At 41.7% G+C, this 25,133-nt stretch overlaps 1 protein-coding gene across 5 annotated transcripts in view; it reads left to right on the top strand.

Moving 5' to 3' along the window:
* GluRIB (Glutamate receptor IB) overlaps positions 1 to 18,089 on the top strand; it is a 169,598-nt gene extending 151,509 nt beyond the window's left edge. Inside the window, exons 6-20 of one of the 5 annotated variants that reach the window (XM_043431215.1) lie at positions 1,726 to 1,846; positions 2,637 to 2,801; positions 2,967 to 3,149; positions 5,369 to 5,476; positions 5,567 to 5,677; positions 6,130 to 6,253; positions 6,351 to 6,445; positions 7,441 to 7,664; positions 7,867 to 8,079; positions 9,833 to 10,031; positions 10,123 to 10,367; positions 10,725 to 10,971; positions 11,701 to 11,799; positions 12,658 to 12,712; positions 13,956 to 18,089. In XM_043431215.1, the coding sequence (XP_043287150.1) occupies positions 1,726 to 1,846; positions 2,637 to 2,801; positions 2,967 to 3,149; positions 5,369 to 5,476; positions 5,567 to 5,677; positions 6,130 to 6,253; positions 6,351 to 6,445; positions 7,441 to 7,664; positions 7,867 to 8,079; positions 9,833 to 10,031; positions 10,123 to 10,367; positions 10,725 to 10,971; positions 11,701 to 11,799; positions 12,658 to 12,678 (2,155 nt within the window). In that variant the 3' untranslated portion in view covers positions 12,679 to 12,712; positions 13,956 to 18,089. Of the gene's footprint in view, positions 1 to 1,725; positions 1,847 to 2,636; positions 2,802 to 2,966; positions 3,150 to 5,368; positions 5,477 to 5,566; positions 5,678 to 6,129; positions 6,254 to 6,350; positions 6,446 to 7,440; positions 7,665 to 7,866; positions 8,080 to 9,832; positions 10,032 to 10,122; positions 10,368 to 10,724; positions 10,972 to 11,700; positions 12,624 to 12,657; positions 12,713 to 13,955 lie in introns of those variants that run through there. The other 4 variants (XM_043431216.1, XM_043431214.1, XM_043431213.1 and 1 more) reach the window with 4 other exon arrangements.
* Positions 18,090 to 25,133: the final 7,044 nt, after the last annotated feature.

The following is a 25,133-nucleotide window of genomic DNA, read 5'->3' as shown; positions in this document are numbered from 1 at the left end:
AAAGATATGAGTTCGCGAGTACGCGCGAGCACAACGAGAAATACCATTAAGTTGAAATACTCTGTGCAAACTTAATAGCGAACTTAACATTTTTTTCGACCTTACACCAAACTTCGACACACCGCGCTCATTTTACCTTCAAACTTTTGACACTTTCCCAAAGGCATAACAAAATAGTCTATTCGAATGTGATAACGAGAGAAAATTGCCTTCATTAGTTCAAACTTATTGCTGACTTGCTTCGTACAGCCCACGAGACGTCTGAACTCGCTAGAATTGCGTCCTTTTCGAAGCTTTTTTCTACGCCAAAAATATTTTCGTGTACGTACAATTTTCTGCTCGTCGAAGATTATCGCTCGCGTACACGTTAAACTTTGTGAGTAGCTTTCACCGTGACATCGAGTTCTTTGAAGTCTCAACGATTTCGACAATTCGTTGCTTCCTTTGAAAAATAGAAGAAATCTCTTTCCTCCGGAGAGAAAATACCGCCGGGTGAGCTCAGCGGAGTCGGTTTTCACGGGTTGAGAAAGAATCGCACACAACTCGGAGCCTCGGTCACATCGGTCCGATGGAATCCAGCGTCGCGTTGTCGATGAACCTCGCAAAAAGTCGCAAGAAAAAAGCTCACGATGCTTCCAATCCAGCAAGCGCATCAAAAGAAATTTCAATTTCGTATTTTTGTCGTTATAGCTGACACAAAAAATAGCGTTTTAGAGGTCGACAGTGATAAGTACGTGCTGGTCGGTGTGCGGCTCCGGCAATCTTTCAAGTCGAGCAGTCTCCGCTGAGGCCAATACTTGGCCCAGCGACCACTTAGCCGTGTGTGCTGACTCGCGCATCGATCGCTGAACGGAAAACAGGTTTTCTGAGTTCCTGATGGTGCTAACCAAACTGAAACTCAGTGAAAAAAAAAAAAAAGAAGAACGAGCTGCCTATACCGCGAGAGTTTCCCACAGTTTTCTAAGCTATCGAGCCGACGCGAGATACAGCAGTGCATTAGGGGAGAGTGCTCATGGGCAACACTCTTGGGGGATCTGACAGGAACACGGGAGTGAGTGAAGCGAGGGAAGAGTGGGGTCGAAATGATGGGAGGAGCTCGTAAAAACCCGTAAGAGTATTCGCACGAACGTGAATGAGAAAAAAGTTTATTTTTTAGAGTGATTTCTGAAGGGTCTTCGGTTTATTTAGGATCGAACATTGTTATTTCAGGGGCGAGTATAAATTTGTGTAAAATTGATGGAATATCTTTGGGGATGTTAGTCAGGAAGGCTTTTGAAACGCAGTTTTGCACAGGTTCGAATATCATCTGCGGCTGAGGGCTGATGGAGCACGTTCAAGGAAATTTAGAGAAATTTTCCAAAAACTTTGTAGCTTTTTCACTCGGAGGTCGAACGTCGAAAAAAAACTCGCACGAACCGAAGAGCACGAACACCCTCCTGTTAGCCTCCATTTTCAATGCTCACATTCTAATGAAATCTCTCGATAAAGTGTAACAAGAAAATATTTTCGATTTATTCTTAGTAGAGATGGGAAAATCTCGATTAAAAAAATTGAGAATTTTGATGAAAAATCGTTTTTCTTCTCCATTTTTTATAAATAACAATAATTCATATTATTATGAATATTCGTTGAAAGAATGGGAGGAGAATGTATGAGCTTGATAAATTCAACGAAAATGTTGAGCTCGAGGAACTATAAAGTGAAATAATGAAATGAATATCGCAGCTGGAGCAACAAGTACGTCGTCCTGGACTGTCCTACGGAAATGGCAAAGGACATCGTCGTAAGTCACGTGAGGGACGTTGCATTAGGGAAAAGGACGTATCACTATCTCCTAAGTGGATTGGTGAGTTAAAAATTACACTTTAATCCGGATTATACTTTGCAATGGTTTCTTTTTTATTTTAATTTTTTTGCCTCAGTGAAGAACGTTTAGCTGAGCTTCCGGTCGAGACAACTTTTTCCACATGTTAAAAAATTATAGCCTCGGAGATGAAATTTCTTCCGGGTGAAATAAACGCTGCTGCATGGTCCCGCATTTAGCCCCGGAAATGTGTGGACGTGCGTGCTCAACGGGTAAAATGCGCACTTTGATTAGATCCTGAGCTACAGGCTCTCTCTCTCTCTGCACTTTTAAACAGTTTAACAAAATCAAATTACCGGCTTTAGACAGCTTGTGAGAAGTACCGGAAGCGCAAAAGGGCAGAAAGGGGCAAGGGGCGCGCGGGGCGAGGGAGGCCGAGGGTAATGAAAACATCGTTAGTACTTCGTTCAATTCACTTTCGAAAGTTTGCTGCCTCTTCCGTTCTTCCTGCTCGCCGCGGCCTCCGTGGAAATATTTTTGTCGCGTCGCATTTGGTCAATTTGCAATTTAAATTTATTATTATTTTCGACATTATTTTATCCAATGGAATACATTAATGCGAATAATGATACGCGACTCTTGGTTGAAAAAATCGGTGGGACATGCTGGAGAGGAAACGGTAAATAAGAGAGGAAGAGACTCGGAAATTCAAGGGTAATTCGTGGTCTGTGTTGTGACGTCGTAAAAAGTCCTCTGAAAAACACTCTTTTGTAAATATAAGCGTAATAAATATAAACGATACGTGTGTCCTCTCCTCACAATGTGTAATCAGATAATGGACGATCGTTGGGAGAGCGAAGTGATCGAGTACGGTGCCATCAACATCACCGGGTTTCGTATCGTTGACGCCACTCGACGTCACGTCAACGAGTTTCTCAAGGGTTGGCGCCAACTCGATACACAGAACTGGCCAGGAGCCGGACGTGACTCCATTTCCGTACGTACATGCACAGTATCACGATACAATATGATCCTCAAGCTAAAAACCACTTTATCGAAGCGTTTATTCTCCAACGTTCTTTACCCTCTGAACAAACTTCCTACCGAGCGAGCCTCCCTTTTTTTCGCCTCTTTTCAAGCCTAATTTCTCCTTTAATATCAGGCACAGGCTGCTCTCATGTACGATGCAGTTCTCGTACTCATCGAGGCGTTCAACAAGTTCATCAAGAAAAAAATCGGCGGCAACAATCCTAAAAGAAGTCTCGACTGCAACACCGGCAATCAGAGCAACGGATGGGTCACTCCGTGGGAACACGGCGATAAAATATCGAAATTCCTCAGAAAGGTGAAACATTTTATTGTCCTTTGGTACAATTGGTTCGAGAGAGTCGTTTCGAAGGGAGATAAATCGAAAAAACTTTCCTATTTTTCCAGTTTTTTTACAACTGTTTCTAGCCTCCAATCATTTGATTTTTATACTTTCTCAAATCAACGTTTCAGCGTTTTACAATTGCTTTATTTAAAAACATCAAATTATCGAAATAAATAAACTATCGACGATGAGAATATTTGTACCTTTGCGACGAATCATTGCACGACTAAATCGGTGCTCATTGCTAGTGAACCTACTTGCAATAATTATTCAGACAAAAACTCTGATTTGTAACAAAAAACTTTAGTAGAAAAGTTGTCATAAACGAAATATGTTGATGGAAAAAATGAGCACATTATTTTAAAACTTTTCGTAAATTTTCCAGCTTCACGGAAATGATTTCCCATAATTTGGGTATCTGAACTGATTAATTTAGAAATTCAGGTCTTCGAGTCGACAACGAACTCGAGTAATAATCAACACAGAAAGAATAATAGAGAATCGAGAAATTTTCGTATATACACGGTCATATTATGTTTGCAGTAGTATTTATTACGATTCAAATGCAGTTTCTCGGAGCGATTCGAATGCCACCTGATCGCACTGCGTGCCGCGGATAATTGAATACCGTTTCATCAACCGCTCGAACGCGTTTCTAGGGCGACCGAGAACTCCGTTTTCTCTCCTTACTCTCTTATAATAGTGAGGGGAAAATAGAAAACCGATGAACAGAGAAAGGATAGGATTGAATGATTAAACGTGGAAAGTTCGTGAGTTGGTTTTAGAGTTTAAATTTAAATATAACGGTTTTTCACGAGAGATTATTTTATTTTCCCATTATTTACCTTTTACGTATTCCGATTACATTTTCCCCGATTGCCGCGTGCTTATTACGAATGTTTCATCGGCTCTTTACAATTGTTTCATTCATTCTCAGCATTGCGACAGTTTTGTCAGTATTTTCAACGAGATTTTCAAAAGAATATGTTAAAAATGACATTTTTCAACCAGTCATGAAACAGGGTCGACAAAGTCTCAGAGCTCGTGATTTTTGTCGAGTTCGAGTCTCTTTAAATTCAAATGCTGTTTCGTTTTTTCGTTACGTTCGTTTTTCTAGCAGTTCCGGTGAATGCTCAAACTCTGATCGATTTCTTCACGAACGTTCCTCGCGTCGTATAAAGAACTCGAATGTTGCTGTTTTTACTTTTCCTTCCATTTTGTTGTCAACTTTCTAAAAAATATTTGAAAAAAACTCGATTTCCAACGCGATGGCATTCGATGAGACCAGGGAGAGTAGATTTTTGTGGGATTTTCTCCCAATTTCGATGCTTCGAGATGGTTAATTTCCATCGAAAGCACATCCGCTCAAGAAAATATGGCGAGTTGAATCATTTTCAAGTTAACGGACATTCCTAAGGGGCCGTTTCAACCTCCAGAAAAAAGCGGCACCTGAAGAAAATTTAGTTTGAAAAAAAAAAAAAAAACAGATGCGTCTTCATATTTTGAAGGTAATTTTAGGAGGCGCGGCGGCTACAAGTAAATACGGTGAAAATATGTGTCTGCTTTTTCGTGGATATACTCGTGAAACTGGGTAGTTGAGCCGGACAATTTTTATTCACTGTTCACGAGCTGTGGCGCACTACTTTTGTGGTTTTATATACGGCGGAGCCCCGCTATAAGGTGGGAATGAAAGGAGGCAATAAAAGAGAGAAATGGAAAGGCGCTCAACGGGTAATAAGAAGTCTCGAGCTCCGAACCGTGGTGGCGTATAAACACACGATATATATTTTTTTTTTTCAACGTTTCTTTTTTACTTTCCGCCCTCTTACTTTATTTGTTTCGAGAAGAGCAAGCTCCTGCTAGGGTCACTGTGCCCTTACAGCGAGGCGCAGAGCAATAGTCGGGTATAAGCTCCGACTGCCTCTGCGGTTGACAGTAATTGGGATTTTCTTGTGGCACCCAACTAAATTCCTGTAACCCTGCAGGACTTGTATTATCGTGGGGGGGAGCAGGACTGCTGTAAACCGAGTCAAAGGTCACCGGTGCGAAGATCTTATAGCGATGTGAATGAATGAAAATGGGGCGAGGCTTTTGGGTTGTTTAAAAAGAACATCGATCGAGCTCCAATGGAGTTTATCTCAAAAAAAGCGAATATGAAAGTCTAACGTGATTTTTTTTTTTTCATCTTTCAGAGCGAGATCGAGGGATTGACCGGCCAAATTCGATTCAACAACGACAGTGGAAGGCACAATTATACTCTTCACGTTGTCGAGATGACAGTCAACAGTGCAATGGTCAAGGTAAATAGAATGAGAGCCCACGAATGAGCTTTAGAATAAATAGAACGAAGAAATCTTTCGAGGCAGAAGCTTTATGAAACGTTTCGTCAGGTTGCCGAGTGGACCGATGATGCTGGATTCCAACCAATCGCTGCGAAATACGTTCGTTTACCACCCCAGGATATTGAGAAGAATAAAACTTATATCGTCACCACAATCGTGGTGAGTTTTTGAAAAATAACCATTGAAACAGGACCAATGAACGTCTATTTGTTCGATTAAATCAATCGAACTAAGACTGCTATTCAATTAAATTCATTCAATTCGATCAGTAACCGATACTCAAAACATTTGTCAAAGTATTTTCAAGATAAAGCCCAGAAATATAAACAACCCTATCGTAGCTCGTATCCAATTGCCATTTAAGTGATGCCATCCGTTTTTTTATCTCTGGCCATTTGTTTTCTTTACAACCTCCGAGCCTCGAACATAATGCACATGTATGAATAAATTGATGAAGATCAGGAGATTTGCCTCGTTGTGGAAAGCTTTACGAGCCTGTTCTTGGTTGCTCGTTTTGTTTGAATACGTGAGAGAGAGAGAGAGAGAGAGAGAGAGACTCGAGCACCCCAGACCTGCATCGATCATAACCCTATAACTTTTATTCGCGATAGGAGGAGCCTTATATAATGCTGAGAAAACCCGAACCCGGTAAAATGGTTCTCACCGGAAACGATCGTTTCGAAGGATACTGCAAGGATCTGGCTGATCTCATAGCCAAAAAGCTCGGCATAACATGTGAGTGAATTTGTTTTGAAATTACAACTCGTTCCATTTCTTTCTTCCGATATGACTCGTCGTGGATAAAACTCGTTCATTTTTTATTTCATTCCAGACGAGCTCAGGATCGTTCAGGATGGCAAATACGGGAGGGAAAACACGGAGATGCCTGGCGGTTGGGACGGCATGGTTGGCGAGCTCATCAGAAAGGTCAGACTCTAGGTTATTCCACTCTCGCCATTTCGGCTTTTCAAATTCTTTCATTGCAAAAAGTAATTAACCTGAAAAACACCAGAATAAAGTGTCCGGTCAAAGCTCCTCGTGCGAAACTGTATTGATCGCGTCAGCTGGCAACCGACGCAATTTCCTGACGAAACAAACCCTCCGAAAAATTCTGTTTTATCGGTCAGCAAAGGCTTACGATGCGTCCCACCAGAGGGTGGTTTTCTGAGCCCAAAAGAACCTTCGATGCCGATACGTAGCTCCATCTTTTCGGGATTTCCAGAACTTTGTCCTTACAGAACTCGATCGATAGTCTTGTACTGTTGAATGTACACGAAGGTTGCAATATATTTTTGCTCTGAAACCACCGAACATCAAGGAACATCAATTATTTATAACAAACTTTGAAATTTCATGCTCTTTTGTCTTCAAAAAGAAACTCAAAATGACATTTCAAATTCATCCTAATCAGATTGCCATTGGCAACGCTCCAATCTCCCATTTTCGTTCGAGTCCAAAGGGAAGGACTAAAATTTAACGAACATACTCCGTCGTTGAAGGACTTCAAAGTGATTTCATTATAAAGTTCGTCAAGCTACCATACATTCGGGTGCAATCGAATTACAAGCTCCGATATTCTGTTCATGATTTTCGATGATGAAATATAGTTATACCGTGTCCCTCGGCCATTGCGCAGCCCCAGGATTCATTTTTTACTTTGCGAATGGATCGAACGGAACTACTGTGCGGAGCTTCATAAATTCACTTTGAAATATTTCCCAATTTTTTTCACAGCATTGAAAAACTCCCCTTCGCCATTTGTAGATATATGAACAGCGCGATCGGCATTGAACTGAATTTCGCATAAACTTTAAAACGCCCTGAAATGGGGGATAAAATATTGAAGAGAATTTCAATAAGTCGTTCATCTTCCCTGATGAAACGAGCGAGGCTTTAATCTTTAAAATTTTTAATCCAAACAGGAAGCTGACATTGCAATCGCCTCGATGACGATTACTTCGGAACGCGAGCGCGTTATCGATTTCAGCAAACCTTTCATGTCCCTCGGCATAAGCATCATGATTAAAAAACCAGTGAAACAGAAACCCGGAGTTTTCAGTTTTCTGAATCCTCTCAGCAAGGAGATTTGGGTCTGCGTTATATTTTCGTACATCGGCGTTTCGATCGTGCTCTTCATCGTTTCGAGGTAAGTTGACACCACACGTTTGAACGGTTTTGACGATTTTAATGATTCGAAAATTCCATCAGATTTAAAGAATTTTGAAAAAATGAAAAATCGAACAGTGGTCAAACTATTTTTGTTTCAACCTCAGCATCAATCTTTCAAAACTCATCGAGCCTTACGCTTTCCACGAAATGAATGAGGAAACGGAGCTGAATATTTACAGATTTTCTCCTTACGAGTGGAGAGTATTGCAATCAACCGGTAATGGAGATTCGTCGATGGTTGCGCGGAACGATCCAAGTTTGCAGCATCCCCATGGGCCTCAAGGGACAGCCCACCCGCCAAATCCTTGCATGGCAAATGATTTCAGTATACTGAACAGCATGTGGTTCTCATTGGGAGCGTTCATGCAGCAGGGTTGTGACATTTCACCAAGGTAAGAGGAATTTTGCTGGGATGTACTTTTGCACAGGTTCTTCACTTTGCTGTCACTCCCTTCATTCTGGTCTCTTTGGAGTCTGAATTCTCCTGAGGAATGAATAATGAAATAAAGTGTGCGAGCTATTTTCATATTCGTAATAAAGTTTTGCCGTTGGCGTGAGTTGGCAAGAGACTCGCTCAGATCTATCAGAGTCTCCTCATTATGCTCATTATTGTTGGCTATTTATTAGCCCTTTGCGATGCACACGCCATTGGGAATGAAATATTACTTTTCCTTCCTCCTCCCACTGCTCGCCTTCCATTCTTTCCTTTAGTGTATGAAAGTTCGAGGAAAGATACTCAAGAAGATTATGAGGCAAGATAATGGACAAAGACAGATGGAGAACGAGTGTAGTAATAATTGGCCATTTTCGAGATGGAAAATGCGTCAAAGGTTCGCTCCTTCGAAACAAAGACCAATTTCGATGCTTTTTAAATTGAACGTTAAGACGATGAAGACATCAGAGCAGAGACTGCTCTGATTCATCATTAGTCTCTCTTCCCTATTTTACAATAGTTCAAGATGTTTCTTGAAGCTCTTTGAATTATGATCAAAGCTCATGAATTGGAACTCAGATTCTAAAGGTTTTCAAAAGCATTTCGAAAAACACTTTGAGGGTTTCTCGAGCAGTACAGCAAAAATATAAATGAAATTACGTAACTTTGATAAATAATCTGCCAATGGGAGAGCGGAATGAATCTGAATATGTTAACTATTAAATTCCATCGACAAATGAAAAATGTTTGATCATCAAAGTTAGGCTATTTTCAAACATTGAAAATAACGGTTTGGGCAATTAAAAGCCATGAAATTTTATTATATCATGAGTTTTGTTCGATTAATTATCATTTTCCTTGTAAATTATGCAACGAAACATGAAAAAGAAAGTCACTCCCAGGGTCTCCTAGGTCCAGGTCAATTATTTAACATTTAGACGTTTTTTCCCACTCGCTTCTTTCGGTACCTGGACGAGAGATAGCCATTTTGATTAATGACTTAAATATTCACCGATGCAAAGGGTCGAAGGGAGGATTCTCATCTGGCGGATATGAATTGTAAATTTTACTTTGGCCGAGGGAGTGGGGAGGAATTTTCGCATGCACGGAACGGTTCTTCTTCCAGGGACGAAGAAAATTCGATGCAAATTCCCGTTATTAAATATTAACCAACAGGGACGGGGCCGGGGGTGGCATGGGACAACGGAGAATCCCGCGCGCACATGCCGTAACTTCATCATGCTCATTTCTCGTTGGGATCAAACAGCAAGAGGATTCTAAAGAAAAACCTCCAATTTTATCATAATTTTTATCATAAATTTTCATTGTTTTTTATCTTCCTTCATGAAATCGTGCCGAAATCATAATACAAATAGACTCAACTCCTCGAGTTTCTAATCAAATGGAAACCCAATTAGAAATTCGATCCACCATTTTATTCAAAATTTTCTCGTCGTAATCGGTGATAATTTTTTATTCAACATGAAAACGATTGAGAATCGATAAATTTTCGAACTTTTTACCACAAAAAATGATGGGTAGTAATAAATATATGTGATGATCGATGCTGGGGGGCCGTCTCCATAAAAAAATTGACAAACTAATCGTGAATCATGAAAGCGGAGCTTCGAATAGAAAGCTTTAGCTACGAATCGTCAATCATGGCCAGAAATTCTGTTTACTTTATTTGCCAATTTTTCGTTTTTGTGCAGGTCCATGTCTGGTCGCATTGTCGGCAGCGTTTGGTGGTTTTTTACCCTCATACTGATATCCTCGTACACGGCGAACTTGGCTGCTTTTCTCACGGTCGAGCGAATGGTCACTCCGATTAATTCGGCGGAGGATCTTGCGGCTCAAACTGACGTTTTGTACGGGACCATGCGTCACGGATCAACGTGGGAGTTTTTCCAAGTGAGTCAGCGCGACAGTTCATTGTCATGAATCGGAACAACGATTATTATTTTCGTTACTACAATTTTTCATGACGCAATGATTTTTACAGAAATCACAGATAAGCTTGTACAACAAAATGTGGGAATTCATGAACTCGAGGCAACACGTTTTCGTTAATACTTACGACGAAGGCATCAAAAGAGTCAGAGCCAGCAAAGGAAAATATGCTCTTCTTATCGAAAGTCCGAAAAACGATTACATCAATGCGAGGGAACCGTGCGACACGATGAAAGTCGGCAGAGACTTGGACGCCAAAGGATTTGGCGTCGCGACTCCCATCGGATCTCCACTCAGGTTCGTTCTCCTTTTTCTCATTTTTCATCCAAATTTTTTGAAACGATTTTTTTTCAATTTTATTCAGTTGAAACGATCGTTCGATAAGACAGATCTCTTGGATGTCTTTTTGATTTTATTTTTTTGAAAATAATAAATTTTACAGTTTCCAACACTAAGACTTGTTAAATGAAAGCGAATTGGGATTTATGTTGATTTATTTATTTTCAAGTTTTTTAGTTCATTAATTTTGATAATTGAAAACGCTCGTTGGATAAGAGCGATTCCTTTTTTACCTTTTGGTAAGCTTTCGTTAAAAAGTATTGGGACATAATGCAGATTTGTTTTGAGTGTACATCGAATCTTCTTGTGGCACAGGGACAAAATCAATTTGGCTGTACTATCGCTAAAGGAGACAGGGGAATTGGCGAATTTGGTTAATCGCTGGTGGTACGACAGAGCCGAGTGCAGACTCGGTGACAAGCAGGACGCGTCGAGGAACGAGCTCTCACTGAGTAATGTAGCTGGGATTTTCTATATACTGATAGGAGGGCTGTTGCTTGCCCTCGCTGTGGCTTTGCTGGAGTTTTGCTACAAATCGCACACCGAAGCCACCAGAGCGAAGGTGAGGCTGCAAGTAACCAAATACTGGTAATTAAAATTCCCAAAGTATAAACCAATTCATATTGTTTTTATTATTTCTGCCTTGAATATGCCGCTTCTCATTATTGTTGCTACTTCATTAAAAACGTTGAAAAGTTACGCAGCCTTTGACACTCGGAAAAATGAGTTTAAAATATTTGTAAAAGCAAATTTTGACAGAAATATAAATGAAAAAGATTTTTTTACAAATAGAAAACTTCCTATGTGCAATGAGCATCTGTAGCGTAGAAAAAAAAAGTGGAATTTTCATTTTGCACAAATGATAGCTGTTTGAAAGAAAATTCTGAGTTTGGATTACCTTCATTTTCGTGGTTCCTTCTAATTGAATTCACATCGGACAAGAGAATAGAGTTTTTCATAATCACTTTTCCGAGCTCCGAGGTAGTTTAACTCCTAAATTCAAAGTTATTATGAATTTGGCTTGGAGTACAATTATTCTTCGCGAAATTGATTTGCTGTTAAGATGAATTTCATTTTTTCATCGATCAAGTTCGTTTGTCGTTGGATAATTACGAAATGCTTGAATTTGACGTTGAATTAGTGCGGCTCCCATTGACCGATGGCTTCCTTAACGTACATCGCAATAAAATGGAAAAAATTTTGAGCATGCATATAGGTGACTGTGAATGGAAAAGCGATGATAAGGATAGTATTGCAAAACGATGAAAATTCAAATGAATTACACTTTCAGATACCATTGTCCGATGCGATGAAGGCGAAAGCACGATTGACGATTGGTGGTAGCCGAGATTACGACAACGGCCGGGTAAGTGACCCGGACAAACGTCAGGTCAGCCAAAACACAGGCTTTATAAAAAAATGCCAAAAACTCAAGCATCCGAAGCTCTTTTTCTTTTCTTTTTCAACAGATACTAATTTTTTCTTTCGTTAACCAAAGACATACCAGAGAGCTTCCAGACCTGTCAATAATGGCCCTTTTTAACGGGGCATTTATCGAAAAGGTTAAACAAAATGAAATTCACTGTGAAAACCGAGTTTCGAAGCTTCTCGAAAGTGCCCTGTCAAAAAGAAGAAAAATTCTCGAAAAACGACATACGTAACGATTAAAAAATAACGGAGAGAGGTCCTCAACATAAAAATGCTGTCGATCGCCAAATTTTCGTCGGATAAGTAGTTGAGAAAGTAAAAACCGAGTAGTCAGACGCCAGACACGTCAATCGTTAGTTCCGAAATGAATAAAATGTATTTTAGAAGCAAAACAGAAACAAGAAACAAGAAAACAGCTTGGCATGCATTTAGCAGCGTTGGAAATTGTTTATTTATTATTTTATTTACATCTGGTACAGTTCGCAGACCGAATAATTATAATATCCGAAACAGTACGTTTGCAACACTCGTAATTTTTTTTTTTCTCTCCAAAGTTGTTTATATAATTTGTAAATCATTAAGATTTTTTTCGTTTTTTGTATAATAAAGAAACGATGGTAATTAATGTACACTCGCGCGCGCGCGCGCGTGAACGTCTTTGTTTGTCTGCGTTAAATTGTTTAGCAAATTTTTTGAACGATCGTGCCCCTGCCAGTGAACAAATGAAACCTTTTTTTGGCAGTTGCACGATCGAGCGTTAGCTTTTCGCGCGCCTTTCGTTCTACTTTTTTCTTTTTTCTTTTTTCCAATGTCTCTATAGTGGTACGGACTGCAGAGTTAGACGGAGGATGCATGCGCCTTTTCCGGGACCATATGTGAGTACTCTCACCCCTCTTCATTCAATCCCACCATCCCCCGTCTACCCCAATCATTTTTACGTAGATCAACTCGATTACAAATACACCGGTTCTCAAAACGTACAGCTCCATTTTGCAATTAACATTTCTAGTTATTTCTAGCACCAAAATAATTGTATTCGACGATTTATTGAACTAAAACTTAAGTCGATCGGAAACCCAAAATTCGGCATCGGCGTAAAATCCGAAAAAACCAGATATTTTTAGGTCCAAATATTCCAAGAACGAATCAACGCTCGTAACGTCGTGGCGATGGTTGAATGTTTCAGAATTTATGCCGCCTGCCAATAAAATTTTGAAAAACAATTCTTCTTATAAATACGTGTGTTAAATACATTGAGGAAAAATATTCGTTTACTTGATACAAGAAATCGGTCGAACCAACAAAATAGCCATGTAACAGTTGTGTGTCATCACTGATTCGGTATACGACAGACGAATGTTTGTTCTCGCTGTAAATATCAAATTTATAATTCTTTTCGTTTGAAGAATGTGAAAAATACTCTCGAAGCAGAGTGAAGCATGCCAGCCAGCTTGCGTTCAATCATTATGGAATTATTTGCATGCGAGAATCATTAAGTGCAAGGATTGTAAAAATGAAAGTAACACCTGTACACAACAACGTACGAGACATTTCCAACGAAGGCAGCCATTTTTTCTGTTTCCATAAATAATAAACATTTTTCACTGTCATTCGACCAAAAAATCGATCATTTTGCCATTTTTTCATTCGGTCTTTTGAGTTCGTTTCGGACGTTGCGTATGAAACTGTGGGCCAAGAAAAAATGAGTTGAAACAAAGGAAATGCCTTGCCTGTAAGAATGTGACACGGTATTTTGACAAATGTATATAGTGCATGCAATTTCTCAACGATTTTTAACAAAGTCTCGACTGGCACAATAAAAAAAAGTCACAATTACATGACTTTTTTAGATCCGATGAAGATTTCACCAATCTTCCGATGTGCTGTCCAATCCTCTCTCACGTTTAATCACACTTTTATTACGAATCTACACCGAATCGAATTTGGATGACAATGAATATCTCATCATTTGCAATTTCAATGACACACTCTAATCACAGTCTCACGTTATTTTGTATTATTAAATTGAAATATAATGCTAAAATAGATGAATATTTGAAGAAAAGCAAATGATATTGATAGTCGAAATAAAATTTTCTTCCGTTTCGATAATTGCAGTATTACGCTCCGGCGAACGCGATTGGCAATGCCGAGGGCGACCAAGTCCACAGCAATACTCACACACAAGTGTAAATCCGTGGCTGTGGGCCGGTCAGGACGAGACGCCAGGGGCATCGCCATCATTCTCGTTACCGACGCCACCGCCGCCACCGAAGTCGGCACCGCCTCCACCGCCGCCGAGGCCGCCGCGTCGTAGCGTTACTTTTGCCGATTCCCCGTTGAAAACGCCCCCTCGACATCAGCAACAGAGAAGGCGTTCGTCCTCGACAATCGCGACTCTCGACGTAGCCGTACCTTGGTCGCCACCGACTCCCGGACATTGGCCAGAACGTACAAAAGCCGAGTACATCACGTAACGTCAAGAGCTCGACGTTATTACGTCGAGCCTTGCATCTATACCGGAAGTCAACGACGAGGAGCCGGACGAGCAGGAAGTTGTGGATGAGGACGAAGAAGAGATAATTTGGGAGCCTCTTAATCCACGCGACACTGCCCTCGATACGTCTATTTTCGTATAGAATAATCGAGTGTCCGATCCTCCTGTGTGTGTGTGTGTCCGACTTCGAGTGAGAAGCCATAATAATTATGAACATTCCACTCAATGCGCGCTTACGGTGGCGTCGAGGGTATCGCAACACCAGGAAAATCGTATCCGTGCAGCTTTCACAATATTCCAACAAACGAGTCGATCCCATCCAGTTGTTTATCGATATTTTTCATGTTATTTCATAGACCTTTCAAGCGGACGGTTTTCAATCACGGTTTTTCGTGACACTTCGTACGAGATCGTAGCGAATGATCATATCACGAGAAGAATAATTGTACAGAACGGAGGCGTCCGATTTGAAATATTATACCAAAATCATTTCGTGAAAAATCCCTCGAATAATAGAGTCAGAAACAGGTTTTTTTGGTCAATCGATAGGTGGAAAACGTTCCGTGAAAGCAGCACCGAGACGAGTGTCCAGGGGGCAGTAAAGGAGAGGAAAAGTGAAATAAGTGTTTGTTTATACGATGTAAATAGTTGTACTAAGATCAAATGAGAATCAAAAGTAATTTTGAACGATAATAAGAAGAGGGACGTCGACGAAGGTCCTGAGATAAGGGTGCATGCGCAACCAGCGAACTTCAGATAACTCAACTGCCAAAAAACCAAATATAATGTTACTCTGAGAATTGTAAACTGAGATAAAAAGTCGATAAACAGCACGAAGAATCGACGGAGAAGAAGGCGAGGAAAATACTATAGTAAAAAGGAGTAAAAAACCCAAAGAAAAGCAACGGATCGCGTACCACTGAGACAGAGACTCTTAAAGTAAACGCGAAAATTTATGGTATACTAAATATAAATATATATTGAAATATATATACGATGAAGGTGCATTTTTGGTGCATAAGAGAAAGAGAGAGAGAGAGAGAGAGAGAGAGAGAGAGATAAAGTGCAGTGATTCAACGAGTCATGAATCTGCGCTCGTAAGATCGTGTAGTTGTGAAATGTAATTTTGAAACTATTAAAAATGAAAAAATACTAATAAATGTTAAGCGAGAAAGTAAGGTATGATTGAGTCGGATCGAGAAACGTTGTTGAATGAAAACTGAATTGTAATTTATTGATTTCATTTGAACAACGCGACGCCAACTGAAATCAAAATCGCGATGCCAGCTCTGAAAACATGAGAAACAATACGATCGCGATGCAATTATCATCGTTTGACTATAACATTGCAATGTGCTTCCTGATTAAATCGTCTCACTTAATTGTAAGATGGATGAGTAATTTGTGTCAAAAAGCAAAAACCGCTGTTCCACCCCTCAACTGCGTCGAGTGTTCGAATTCGCTATTTTCCTTTTCTACAACGTTGCATTTGTAAATTATTAGTGGGCGAATGGATGAGCGTATGGAGTGTTGAGACGAAACGAACCGTCATTTTGAACTAGTCGAACAACTGCCATCATAAAGCGAATCAACAAAATGGCAAATCGTTGTGCCAAATTGTGAATCATGTGCCATTCAATCATTTACAGATACCCTCGTACAGAAAAGTACTCGAGAATAATGATTCTCCGTCTTTTTCAATATTTTAATACCGTTTTCCTTTTAAATAGTCGTTACTGTTGCATTATTTGTGTCTTTACGTTGAACAAATAACTCACAAAACTCGAATCGAAATTGAAGGATCTCAGAGTTCCAGAATTTGGAACACTATCAATAAAACACTATCGTGATCGAAAGACAAAAGATTCGATTTTTCTGAGTCGAAGAAAAACTAAAAATATTTGCCGATGCTAAAAAACAAACGTACTTATAAATAAATGTGTGTGGGTGTGCGTGTGTGCGAGAGAGAGAATAGGTATGTTCGGACGTGAGAATAATGATTGTATCAGAAAGTCGCGAATCTCTTTCCAAAGATAAAGAAATATAAAACAAAAAAAGAAACTGAAAACACACGACAAAATGTAAGTATTAAAACGACACACGAAAACAACAGCAGGAAAATTTTGTACGCGGCGGTGTTAAATACCGATCTATCATATCGTTAAATTTTTTCTTATAACGCGGTCAATGAAGTAACAAAATGAATACTACTGATAAATACAATAAATAAGAATCCAATGAATAACGAAGAAGCAAAAAAAATAATAACAATAAGAATAATAATTAATTGAAAAATCTAAAAAACCAATAAAATAAAACGTCGCAATGATCCATTGAATATGGATGCATGTTGAGGTGGTTCGAATAAATAATTTTACAATTTCCACCTCTCCATATACTGTTTTATACCTTATCATTAAAATCTCGACGTTCCGTGTCCATTGTTTCGTTTTTCTCGCCCATGAAGTATGTTTAATATTCACAGATAAAGATGGAAATTGTCGGAATTTATGATTTTAACCACCCCGGTGTGTGTGCATAATATATATATATATAAAGTCGTTGGCAAGGCGAGATTACCCATCCGCAGATTAATATTACATTGATAACGAGATGTTGAACCCAGTGTGATTAAACTATTACAAGCGTACACTTAAACACGTAAAGGATTTAAAAACAGAAAAGACGGGAAGGGAGCGAGGAAGAAAAATGAGTGAAAGGTCAAACAACTGGAGAGAGAGAGAGAGAGAGAGAGAGAGAGAGAGAGAGAGAGAAACGATTTGATTGACTTTCCATCAAATATTTGCATTGAATTTTTATCGGTGACACTTTCCCCTGCGCGGGTCTTAAATAGGCTGGAATAAAAAGTTTTATTTTTCTTCTCGCATGAATTGACATTGAAACAAGAAAACTCGTGAATAACCATGCCCGTTGTGGACTCGCACGGAGTAGTGCTCCTTTCAATCAAACGAAGTTTTCTTCAAAACAGAACAATAAAACTAGTCCATTGAGCATTCCGAAATTGTGATGAGGTTTGAGACTAAAACAAATATCGAAAGCCATTTGAAATAACTACCGAATTTACAAAAAGCTTTATTTACGATTATCGATGTATATTGTTGGCAAAGATTTCTGTCTAACCCATCGAACGTCGGAGAATGAAATTTTTATGTGCCGACCGAAGTTTCAAATCGAAATGTGAGGAAGACCAATCAAATTATTGCTTCAATCAAAATGGTTTTTTATCGGTAAGCATCCTAATGAGGATCCAGTGAAAAGCAAACGGACGAGGAGCTACGAGAACGCGTGAAAATCGTATTAAAAATGTGAATCATAAATTTTATATGTAAATTATTGAGGCAAGCTTTCGAGCTCGAAAAAACACGAATGAAAAGGACGATTTTGATTTTATTTATTTTCGAAAGGATCGTTGATTTTTCAATCGAGTGAATTCGCAGCTCGGAGTGAACTCTTAAATAACAAAATCCACCGATCCTCCCCCCTTTTTCCTCATCCTCTGTACGATATGTTATTTCGCGATTCCACAAATACGAAGAAAAAAACGAACGACTAGGATGTAAAATTGTTGTAAAACCAATCAAATTTGCATAAAATAGACGATCGTTTATTTACATTAAAGAGAACAAATGAAAAACAAGAAACGAGAGGAAGAAGGAAAAATAAATAAAGAAAACAAACTGTGTACATTGATATACCGTATTAATAAATCATCCGAACTTTATATAACGATGGAACGAAGGATCGTCAATTTATTTCGACCGCTTCGGGCCCTTAATGGTTAGTTGCATGATAATTTCATGATAAATGACAAGTTCCCTAAGAAATGGTGGTACCGCACGAGAGAATGAATTCGTAGCTGAGCACATCGCGGGTTTCTTCGATATTTCATCGTTTGTAAATACCTGTCGAGTTATGAATTCCGAAGAAAAATAGTACTCGAGCATAGATCCTGAGAGGTTCAAGAGGAGATCGCTATAGTTTGACATTTGCCTAAGTCCAGTCGCGAAGACAGAAATGCATACATAGATACTGAGTGCATGCAGCCGGGGCAGGAATGAAGAAAGAGAAAAGTGATCTCTCTGAATCTCGAGATGATGGAGCGAGCGGCGAGCGCGAATCTTTCCATCATTTTTCCATCCCACTCTCGCACGGACATAAAATTTTTCCCAACTTTTATCCAGTTGCATGATTTTCAACAGTGAAATACCGACGTTCCCTCGTATTTTCATTCCCTTCTTTTCTCGCTCTCTTTCTCACTCCTTTTCCTCCGTTTCGGTCTCTCTCCTCTCCGCATACGCGGAGAGTATTCAAGAAGCGAAGCAAAGAAGACCGCAATGCGGCCCGGCGAGCGTTTAATGGTTTATGCAAGAGCTAGAAATCCCAATGCATTTTCGCCCCGCATCGCGCCTTCTCTCTTTCTCCCAACCGCCACAGAGATATTGCCAATAGGGTAAAACTCCGGAGCTCCATGGAGCCGGGCGCTGGCTTCGATGGCTTGCGGTCAAAAGGAGGCATGTGCCAGGCCGGAGGCCGAGTTTCCAGTCTCCGTAGAAGCTTCGGTAAGATTCGTCGAATCGAGTTGCTGATTCCGTAAACTGCTCGATCCGCGGACCGGCTTTGCGTGAATTCTGATCAGGGCTAGAAAACCTCGCGAAACGCCATCGGAAAAGACGTTCCAAAGGAGTCTCGCGGCAGCACATTAGAGGGAGGGAAGAGGATTCTAAATGATTTTCGAGCTTTCGAATCCTCGCAGTAAACCGAGCCCGAGCTTTCAAAGATTTACCCAACGATCATTATATTTTGTCAGCTTCTTTTTACACACCCCCGATGCAAAAACGTTTCTTCCATCTTGTTGTTATTTTTTTTGCTCTCTCTCTCTCTCTTTTTATCCTCGTCCCAAAAATGCACGTATAAACGACGATATAGGAATTGATATTATAAAATCGAAGTCCGTGCTCGAGTCTCTCACGATTAGGTTCCATTAAAACTTTCTGCACGAGTTGACGGAGGGGTGTACCAATTTTGCGAGATAGGCCAAAGCTCTATGTATATAAACTTAGCCTCACTCGCCTCTCTCTCTCTCTTATTCTGGCCAAACAAGCCGCTCACCCCTTCGCCATCCTTACGTGCCATGGAACCCTGCATTACCCTAGCCTCGCTCTGTGTCTGTGTATAACTCCTAAGACCTTCGATATTCGATGAGAGAAATTTTGCCCGCTTCTTCCTCACACCCTCTCTCTTTCGCTATCCTTCATTTTCACACGGATATACGATGATAATATGGCGTATAAAATCGACTTTTACACACACTGTCTGCTCACACGTGTGCACGAATGCAAGCACAGAGCAGGTCGGTTTACATGGCAGACTCTCCCCTCGCGGAAGCAGGTGTCGGCTTTCTGATACTTGCTCGTGGAAAAGTTTCGCGAAACGAAGTCATGAGATCGGTGTGGCAAGATCGCGAGAGGGAATTCGAGGCGAAGGAGACCGTATCCGTTCGAATCCGGTCCGATAATATTTTTGTAAGAATAATAAGGAGCCTCGTAGAGCCGGAAATTTCGAACGAAATTCTTCAAAGTTATTGTAACATATTTTCATTTTTATTACCGAGCTCTGAGAGGAAAGCTCAATTGGAAGGAGAATCGAGGCTCGATTCGAGGCGGCGGAACGAACACGCGAAGCCGATTGGGGCCCAGTAAATCGGATATCTCGCACGAGTACATCGGCAAGAAAATTCAAGACAATCGAGGAGAGATCAGGCGAAGAAAAAAAGAGAAAAATGAGGACGGTATAAAGACGGCGTATAGAACCGGAGAGAGAAAATCCTGTTTGATTTATGTGTAAACATCGGGATTCATGACGTGGGTAGTCCCGTAACTAAAAATGCAAACATCGGCGCTTTAAAAGAGCGTGCTGGCCGACGAGGGCGGCGAGGAGGTAAAAAGGCAGGGGGGAGAAGCAAAGAGGAAGGGCGAACGTGCCTGGCATGATTAAGCGTTATACCCGTGGATTCTTGCACTTTGTATTCCCCATTCTCGACTCGTCCATTCGCTCTTTCTCTCCGCGTCTTACCGGAGATCCAAGCGCGTCTTCTTCCTTCTCGCGGAGTCGCGCGGATGTAACCCGCATTTTCTTCTTCGGCCCTTCCCACCCTCGCGTACCCGCAAGTTTTTCCTGCTTCCTAAGGCCTCAGCCTCTTCGATTTATCCGAGCCGAAACTCACACTCGCTTTTGTATCCGATTGCGTTGAAGCCTTTTTCTTATTTTCGTCGCAACCCCTGTCGCGCCTGACTCGATATTTCATCCCCGGAAAATCCTATGAGGAATAAGATTCGTTGGCAAAGAAATTTCACTAATTTCTAAGAAATCAACGTTCGCCGAAGCGCCCTCCGAATAAATATCCGGAAGGTTACCAAGAGGCTTTTATTCCTTTCGAGTTTCTACAACAAATACAATAAAATAAAGACAGCGAGAGCAAAGTGCAATGGCGAAGTTTCGTTGGTTCAGTAATGGGAAAAGGTCGAGGGAAGAGTAACGCTCGGCGCGGAACGACGGGAGTTCCGGGATATGCTAAGAGGGCACAAAGCCGAGAGAAGGTTTGTGTAAACTTAAGACTCGCGAGGGATTTGCCTGATGCTTGAGCGCAGATAAGTGTGCGAGATAATCAGGTACATACTCGTAGGGAGTCCGTAATTCGGTTGAACTCCGCGCGTTGCCCTTCGCGTATGTCTCCAAATAAACGGATAAGTGCACCGCGGGAGCAGCCCGGGGCAAAATGGGACCATCGCAGAATCGCTCCACTCGATTGTTTCGATCCTCGAACGAGCCACTCTGCGCGGATGGCAAACTTCGCTAAATAAATTTCAGTGACGACAAACATTTTTTCTTCCTATTCAGAGCTCTCTAATTTCAAGCATCTGACCCATTTGCCTCTAAAGGACCGAAATAGCGATTACCAGAAGCACTGAAGTTTAAGAGGCTTGCTAACGCGGGAGGGGATAATAAGGGAGCGAGGTATTACGAAGGAAGCGTAAAAGAATTCACAGCTATACGGGAGGTCGTAATGAGAAGCCAAGAAGAAGGAGGTCCAAGCATAGATATATACGGGCATTTTATATCTGCGCACACAAACGCACACACACACACTCACACGTAGTCGTAAACGTATATGGAATGGTGAGTATCGATCCAGCAGCGGCTCAGGTAATTAGCATGAGAATAGCAGGGATAAGCCATTCGATTCGGTTCTGATAGGAAACGGATGCAAAGTTCATTAATCACCGAACGACGGAATCGAGGGCTGTGCTTCGCTGCATACACACGCCGCCTTTCCAGCTCGATGAGTCTTTCGTTGGCCTACCAACACATTGAAAAACTCGCGTACTCTCGAATACTGGATAAGTTTACCGAGATTAACCCTTCGTTTGCGTTGACCCTATCGCTTCATGCCCTAATCACTTGGCCAACGGTGCTGATTGAGGACGCGTAAACGCGAATTCGAGGATCTTTGAATCGCTGGTAGATGCGGTGTTCACCGCGCCCTTCGAAATTCGAATCGGAGTGAACGATGAAAATTTTCAAATTGTAAATAAAGCTCGCACAACGAATTGAGAATCTCGCAGAATGTTTTTAACGGTGATTCAAAAGGGCGTAACTTTGGCATCGCTTTAATTGCGAAAATTCATTATCCTGTTCAACGAAATGGAATATATCGTTGTTGAGCTACATTTTCTTTGAAGTTTATCAACGTCCTGCGCGTGCCGTCTCTGCAAGAAAATGTATAACAGGCAAGTAATGAGCTGTCTGCCAAACCGAAGATGCAACGATGGACGTTCGGCTTCGAGTGAGAAAGAAAGTGAAGGAATTAGCGTCAGCTCAACGTTAATTAACGCTGCGTTATTTGAAGATAAATATCTGGAAGATTCCTTATTTGCATTCTGCTGCTGGTAAAGGAAAGAAAACGGACGGAACCAGCAGGAAGAGAATAATTCCCTGGGGAATGCTCTCCTTTATTTATCATTTCAAACGCACCGCTGTTTTTTATAGTCCATTTTCATACAGTTGGCATCCTCTTGAGGTGATATGATAAAATCGTGGGAGTCTCGGGAGGGTGTCAGAAGAGGGGCGGACGGGAGAGGGAGGAAAGAGAAGAAAAGGAGAGGACATTGCGCCGGGATCTGCGCGTACATTGCGAAACAATAACGAAATTACAATGCCCCGAAACGCGGCGTCAAGGGGAGGGAGGCTGAAACATCATTCACCCTTGGCTCTCCCCTTCAGTACCATTTACCCTGTAATATCTCGCGTTTCTATCCACACCAACGGCCTATTTCTCTTTGCGCTGTTATTTCGTTCATATCGTCGCTTCGTCCGTATTCCGTGTGGCTGGGCGCAGGCGTACTAACCTTGTTTATATCGTCCCACGGGATGGAGAAGGGAAGGAAGGAGTTTCGATGGAGATTCTCGCGAGAGTGAGCGAGAGAGTGTTCGGGAGAGGGGATCGCTGGCAAAGGGGGGGTCGAAAAGACCGGATCCTCTTTCCCCGTCTCCGGGGAGCGAGGAGGTATCTCCGTCGGAGCCGGGAAAGTGGGTTGAACAGCCGTGAGACACCGAACGAAAACACACAGCGAAGACGAAAAACCTAATCATCTACAAGAGCGAAATGAAAACTCGATGCTGTACCGCACGCGGCTGGTATTGAGCGAGATTAAATCGTTGAAATCTCATCGCATTCACCGCTCCCGCACAAAGGAAGCCGAGGCTATAAAAAACAAATCGCGACTAATTATTTCCTGCCTAATTATACGCACGTTATTCCACGAAGCTTTAAATCCTCCGCACATTTGACCCGCTCGACGCACCTCGCCGCTACGACACTTTTGTTTCACCGGATTAAAGTCACTGTAACACAACGACCTTGAGGGAATCAGGTGACGAGGTTACGGAGAGCAACACATGTCGATAACGAATGGCAAAGCTACGAGTACCAGGCAAACGAAGAAAAAGCGCGAAAGAGCCAGACCGAGAGAGGGAGAGAGAAGGGAGAAAAGAAAGAGAATAGCTGAAGAAAGGATGGATAAATATATATATTAAGGTGTAGCGAGATGAGAAAGAGGAGCTCTTCTCGTTTGAAGCTCGAGCCGAGCGAGCTTTTCTATATATACGACTGAGAGGGTAAAATGATTTTAAATATAGACAGGGTTGCCAGGCTGCAGAAACAGAGCCGCCGCCCCTTTGAGCACGCTGCCGCACGGATGAATGTGAGTCTCATGCACGTGCCGATGCGGCCGCGGGTGTGTGCGCGAGTGTGTTCGCCGGAGGGGCGGTGTCGAGAGCGGCAAGGTCGCGTCATTGATCGAGAAGGGTTGGCGACGGTGACGCGCCCAGTGACGTCATAGCCTGACCCGAGACGCGCGCGTCTCATGGCGCCCTCTGCCCCGATTCACCCGAAAGCACCCGAAAGCCGATCCAGAGTGTGGTACTAAACTTTCCCGTTGTGCCTGACACGGCGCAAAATCCCCGCCACCGTATACACACCATGACGAACTCCCGACCGGTTCACATCGACCTCTCCTCCCTCTCTTATATTACTCCGTTCGACCACCTTCTTTGACCCTCAGCCCCACCACTCCCCGTCGCCCCTTAACATATTTCTGCAAACCCCAATTGAGGCTGTTCCAGTCTCCCGAAACTCTCAACCCTCCCCCCCTCGGCTATTCGTTATTTTATTCATTTCCAGTCTCTGAAGCCTGCCATCTTCATTCTCTTCCCACGCGGCCTTCAATATTGTCTCAGTCTTCTTAATCTCCGGAGCATATACAAACTGCATTATTGATAAGTTTATCACAAAGAGAACCGGCGGGGACTCGAGAATTAACCCGTTTCTTCGAAAAACAGTGCTTTATTATTCTTTCAATGGAGGCGTTTTTTGCGCTTGTTTCAACGTTTGCTTGTTTTTTGTTTTTTTTTTTTTTATTTTTTTCTTTTACTTCTTTTATTGTTTGACAGTTTGTGTCCAAGATTCGGTGAACTTCCCTCGGGACTTTTCAAAGGCATAAAGAGAGGAAAAGGATAACGGGAGCCAGCTCGTTTCGTGACGGTTATAAATTATACCGTTGGCCTATTTGCATCTTTTGCCCGGCGCCTCTTTCCTTTCCCAGCATCGCGCACTGTCGACGCCAGTATAGCACACGCGAACCACAGATAGCCCGGTCTGCCTGCACACAGACTCACACCCCTGCGGAACCTCGAACCAGCAGCCCCTCTGCTCGCCGTTGGCAACAAACGGACCTACGAGTACGTGCACCCGTGATCATATTCGCACTTGGCTGCAATCGTTTTATCGCGTCTAAAGTAACTCGACGATTAATCACGAGAAAACAAAGTGAAGAGCGAACGGGCTTCTCCATCGTTGGCGAATCTTCGACCTCGAATCCGCTAGGCCCTCGATATAGTTTACGCGGTAAATGAAATTGCAACTCGGAATCGCTGACGACAGCGAAATACTCGAATATTAAGTTTCGGGGGAAAAAAAAAAAAAAAAAAAAACTCGTTACGGAGGCTAAGATTCTACGATTTTTTGGTTATTCACAAGTGGCATGATTACTGAATAGAAAAGAGGAATAAAAATAGCATATCCAAGCGAAATGACAATCAACGCAGGAGAAAAGGGCTGCAAAAAATTACAACGGAAATGGAAAGAAAGAGCGTGAGAGCTGAAAAGTGGGTAGCTTTGGGATTAACTTTGCTCTCCCTCATGTCATAATTTTCGTCTCCTC

The sequence above is a fragment of the Venturia canescens genome, chromosome 10 (assembly GCF_019457755.1).
Source record: "Venturia canescens isolate UGA chromosome 10, ASM1945775v1, whole genome shotgun sequence".
In the NCBI taxonomy this organism is placed as follows: Eukaryota; Metazoa; Arthropoda; class Insecta; order Hymenoptera; family Ichneumonidae; genus Venturia; species Venturia canescens.
The sequence above is the reverse complement of the archived record's forward strand: the minus strand, read 5'-3'. Positions and strand labels throughout refer to the sequence as shown.